The 5,027-nt window shown below is 55.7% G+C and overlaps 1 protein-coding gene across 1 annotated transcript; it reads right to left on the reverse strand.

The window, feature by feature from the left end:
• Positions 1–34: 34 nt before the first annotated feature.
• Positions 35–3,875, reverse strand: LOC113962635 (peptidase inhibitor 16-like). The gene is made up of 4 exons (XM_027673388.1): positions 3,643–3,875; positions 1,062–1,280; positions 689–798; positions 35–311 (listed from the first exon to the last, which is right to left on the reverse strand). The coding sequence occupies exons 1-4, from the start codon at positions 3,793–3,795 to the stop codon at positions 215–217; spliced, it is 579 nt and encodes a 192-aa protein (XP_027529189.1). The 5' UTR covers positions 3,796–3,875; the 3' UTR covers positions 35–214.
• Between the last annotated feature and the right edge of the window lie 1,152 nt (positions 3,876–5,027).

Raw genomic sequence — 5,027 nt, forward strand, 5'->3', positions numbered from 1 at the left:
TGCTGCCTAAGGGGATACAAGGCCCTTGTCCAATTCTCCTCTTCCTGAGGCAGCTGACCTCTCTTAGGAGCAGCCATTGCTCCTGAGCTCTCATAGTCCAGCCTTGGACCTGCTGGCCCAGGGCTTCCTGAAAACTCCAGGAGGGTTCAGAGCTTGGACCCCAACCCAGGGGGTTCAGTCCCAACAGCCCCTCAAGGGACACGCGCGGCTTCGCTCACTCACCACACAGGTTGTTCACACAGACTGTGCCTGTGGGACACATCGAACACGGGGGTCCTTCCCAGTAGGGCTTTTTCCCTTTCACATTACCCCTGGAAGCAGAAGATGCCAAGAAAAAGAAGGCGTGAGGAAAAGGCAAACACCCACCCTGAAGAGGGGTCTGATTCAGCTGGGATATCCCAGCCAAGGCAAAACTCAGGATTAATGTAAAAAGCAGGTCATGGTCTCCTGCCATGGACTGTCAGTGCCATTTACTCAACAGCCTGAGCCCAAGGCTGCTCAAGCCAGGGGACACAGCTCCATGGACCAGATCCTTCACCTCCCTTAGAACAAAGGCCTTCCTTGGAACTGCTTTGCTTCTATTTCTGACCAAGGCCAACCCTGCTCTGATATCAGGACAGGAGGAAGGACATTTCCAGCACAGAAACCCCACAGAGATGCACCAAGCCACGCCAGGCCCGGGACTTACGCGGGATAATAGTTGCAAACCAGCAGGTGCATGTTCTCTGTTTCGATTCCTTCGATCTTCTCACAGAACTTTGCCCCGCAGCCAATCTGTTTTGTGTCTGACCAGACCACCTAAGGCAAAGACCAGGGTGAAGGTGAGGGGAGTGGGTGAAAGCAATCTATCCCCTGGCTTTGAAGGCTGCTCTGTGACTACACCAATCTTAGTGTGTGCCCCAGATCCCACATCCCCACGTTGCTTTGGCATTCAGGATCCACCACCATCTCTGCTCCTCCTTGCACCCACCCAAGCTGTGAAGAAAATTCATCTCTCTGCCCAAGACAAGCTGGCACCCAGCTCTGCTGAGCAGCCATCCCTCCCCTCCAGCAGCTGGTACCTGGGTGTAGTGGCCACACATCTGCCCAGGGACACACGTGGATGTTGTCAAGTTGTAGAATTTCTCCTCCCCGTTCCAGTCTTCCACAGCAAATTCTAGTTCCAGCATTGGGGCCATGGCAAAGAGGTTTTCCCCCCGTCGGCCCCTCTCCTTGTTGTGGTCCCAGATGCACTTCTCTGCGTAGGATTGAGCAAGGTTCTCCAGCTCCTTGTCCCAGGTCTGAAAGCAGCTTGGCATCAGCACAGAGAGATGGACACCAGGCTCCCAGTGCTACCCAACACAGTCCTCAGGGGAGGGGAGCTCCATGGTCAGACCCAGCACAAACCAAACCTTGGCTTACAGGTCAAACAGGAGAAGGTCAGTGCATCAGCACGACCCTCACAGCCTCTCCTGAAGCACATCCAACATCATCACGGAGCATCCTCAGCTCAGCGAGGAGACACCGTGAAGTCGGGTGGAGGAAGGGAGGAAACCCACCCCGGGTCACGCCAGAGGGGGCCTGGGGATGTCCCTCCCTGCCCAGGGTGGGGTGGGAGGAGAGCAGGACACATCTCCCCTACAAGCTGTACAAAACCCAGGCACACACGCTCCTGGGAAACGTCATGTGTTTGCCTGGATCCGAGACGTTCCCGGCTGGGCGCCTGCCAGGAGCCCCCTCCGGAGCGGCAGCGGCCCCGCCACCAGCTGAGCCCCCCGGCCACATTGATATGCAGGAGAAGGAGGAGGAGGAGGAGGAGGAGGAGAGGTCTCCCTGCAGGGATGCACACGAGGAATCCTACACCGCAGCTGTTTGGACCATCCCTGAGCCATTTGATGGAGGAGCAGCTTTGTGCTGGAAGGCAGCCCAGCAAACAGGGGGTCCTAAGGGGGGACCTTCCCAGCCGGAGCCAGGGCTGGATCCAAAGGGGGACAGAGCGTGGCCCTGATGCAGGGCATGTCACCATCGGGGTGTTGAGGGCACTGGGAGGGAAGGAAGCACCTGGATGGGGACAGGGGGTGTTGGATCACCTCCCACCACGGCCCCAGCCAGGCTGAGAGCGGCGGCTGGGGACCCAGTGTGGGGAGCGCACACCCCCCTCCCTCTGGCACCGAGCTGGGCTCCGTAAACTGGCGACTTGCACCTGCAGATTTGCCTCATTAAAAACGAAATTGGCTTTAGGCTGCATATCCCCCCCAGTGCCTAAACATTTCCACGGCAACCAGACCGTGTCCCAGAAGGAAGCGCGGGGTGACCTCAGCCCGGTGCGGTGCCAGCAGGTGAACCTGGGGGCAAAGGCAGCCCAGGAAAATGCCCCGGGAGGGAGGCAGGGATGGTTCTCATGGAAAACCTCTACCAAAGAATTGTCAGGGCTTCTGTAAGCTAAACATTTGCTGTGCTTCAAAGAAAACCAACCCCCAAGGGTTTGGCTCCAGACCACGAGCGAGTCCGGGGTGTTTAGGCAGAGGCAGAGCAGCTCTGCTGAGGGAGCATCTCAAAGCACAGGGTCTGCAATCAAAGCCTCAGCAGGGAGCAGCTGTCACAGGTTTGGAATTGCACTGACTTAAAGACCCTGAGAGATCCTTTTCCTCAGGTTTTCTCTAAGACTTTGGCTCCAAAGCCCTGATACTCCAAGTTTTCTGTGCCTGGCTCTGGTGGGTTCCGCAGGATTATGGTCCTTAATATTCTGGCTCTGTCCCCATTGAGTTTGAAGCCATAGTCAGACCTCCTCTCCCTGAATTTAGCTTTTTGCTCCCATTTACCAGCCCACAAAGGTTTTACTCCACTTGGGCAACCTTTGGGCCAGACAGGGAGGTCTCCTCCAAGCGCAGGGGGACCCAAAGAGGAAAGGACTCCAATTATCCATGGTAAACAGTTGTCCTTCTCCACGTGATTTGCAAAGAGTGAGGAAAAATCACCTAGTGCAGGAGTTACTCAAATCAGGAGCCCAAAGAAGACAAAAAGTAGCACCAGCTCCAGAGCTCATTTTCCCTTCCACTGCAGCCACAGGTGCTGTGGGACATGATTTGGTTTTCTGGAGCAAATAGGAGATCCCTCACCTTCACCAAGTCATGGTGAGGATTAGGAATGTGATGAACAGCCCAAATCCCTGAAAAACCTGACTGACGTTTGAAGTTGATGGTCCCTCCTATAGATAAAAGCTTCTTCAAATGCAAAGGCAAATACAAAGCACCAGATGATGCCCCACACAGCAGGATTCCCCCTCCAGCTCCTGCAAATGGCCATGGCAACGTCTCCAGCTCATGGCACCTGCTCATGGCAAGGTCTCACTTGCCCTTCCTCCTCATCACAAGGAACTCCAGCACATCCAGATGAGCAAAAGCTGCACCACTCTCATGCAGAGCATCAGGGGACTCAGATCACACTTAAAAAATTCCAGAAATTATCAAAGACAAGTCTATAGTTGAAGGAAACTCATCTCTTTAGAGCCAATTTAGGGAACCCCCCACTGACACCTCCTTGTAACCCTACATGACAATTGTTCTGCCTCCCCTAAGGAACCCCCTGATCCCTCCCAGCATTGAGATCAAGGCTTGCAGCACACAAACACCCCGAGATTCCTCTGCAAGAAAAGCCACTTACCAACTTCATCATAGCCCTGGCAGGAGGAGAGACCTGGGAGCGGTATCTATTGTGCTCATCCAGGATTATCTTCTTTTCTTCGTCACTCAGGGACCAGCTCAGCTCCAGCACCGTGAGCACCAGAAAAACAGGAGGAAGACCCGAGCTCAGCATCGTGCAATCGGCTTCTGCTCTAAGCAGCCCACGGCTCTGGCAGTCACATTTAAAGCACCTCCCAAAAGCAAGGAACACCCAACAGCTTCAAGATTGGGGAGGAAATGTATTTATTAGAGTTTTGGAGCCATGCAGAACACACCCATCTCACATATCAGCCTGGATGGAGAGGCAGCACCGTGGCCGGTGCCAGCGAACACGCGGGGTCCACTCCCTGGGACAGACCCTGTGCCTGAATCCTAATCCCTGGATCAGCATTCTTCATCCAAGCCTCTGCTGCTCCAAACCCCAGCCATTCCCTGAGCCCTCACTTACGGGTCCTCTCTTCTACCTCCTGTCCCTTTTCTCCCAGTCTATAACAATAATCCCACAGCAGCCAGCAAACCCGTGTTTTCACCCGGGTCCTCCCCCGTCCCTGGAATGCAGCTGCGTTAGAAATGAAGGCAACAAGATGCAACTGCTGAGAGCAGTTTGCAGCACAGGAACTCCCCAGGCAGGGTCAGAGCCCACCTCGTCCAGCCCCAGGTCTGTGTTGGGGGGACAGCAATGGGCAGCTGAGGAACGGGCTCCCAGGGCTGGGAATGAGGGGTAAGCAGAGGGTTGATGCCCCTTTCCTGAACCGGGCTCAGGGCTGGAATAATAAAAATCCGGGCTGGCTGGAATAACCAGACCATTGGCTGTGCAGGGACAGGCTCTGCTCCCTCCTCCAGGCACCTGGAGGGCCCAACATCGGGGGTCCCGGAGCCCCCAGCACGGGGCCTGTCTGGCAGAGCCCCCCCCGGCTGCTGCAGCCTCGGTTCCCCATCTGTGATTGTGCAACCGCCCGGCTCGGCTCCAGGGGCTCCTCTGGGATCACAGGCTGTTAGAGAGGATCAGCGGGTGGGCAGCTCTGGTCAGCACAGCCAAGTTAATCACACGCTGCCGGCTCTGCCTCCCCCTCTCCCCTCCCGGCTCCCCAGACAGTGCTTTGCCATTTTTCCTCTTGTTCTGGGCCACACTGATCACCTCTCTCACCACCACAGCTCTCCTACTGCCCCTCAAATCTCTGACCTCTCTGTATTACCTTCTCCTCCCTTAGGTCTGGGGTCTGCCATACCCTCAATACCCCAACAGTTCCTGCAAGCAGGGTTTGAGGCCAACATCTCACCAGGCTCCAACCCAGCTGGTCAAACCAGAGGTTCCCATTTATTGCTAAGGCAAATCTGTCTCACGATGGAGACACCTCAACAGCC

This window comes from Neopelma chrysocephalum, unplaced genomic scaffold (assembly GCF_003984885.1).
Source record: "Neopelma chrysocephalum unplaced genomic scaffold, ASM398488v2 Primary Assembly neopelma1_184061, whole genome shotgun sequence".
NCBI classification, from domain to species: domain Eukaryota; kingdom Metazoa; phylum Chordata; class Aves; order Passeriformes; family Pipridae; genus Neopelma; species Neopelma chrysocephalum.

Coding starts and splice junctions, on each gene's coding strand:
- LOC113962635 (XM_027673388.1), bottom strand. CDS start 3,795: ATGCTGAGCTCGGGTCTTCCTCCTGTTTTTCTGGTGCTCACGGTGCTG. Junction 799..1,061: donor TGTGTGGCCACTACACCCAG/GTACCAGCTGCT, acceptor TCTTTGCCTTAG/GTGGTCTGGTCAGACACAAA. Junction 312..688: donor GTTTGCAACTATTATCCCGC/GTAAGTCCCGGG, acceptor TTCTGCTTCCAG/GGGTAATGTGAAAGGGAAAA.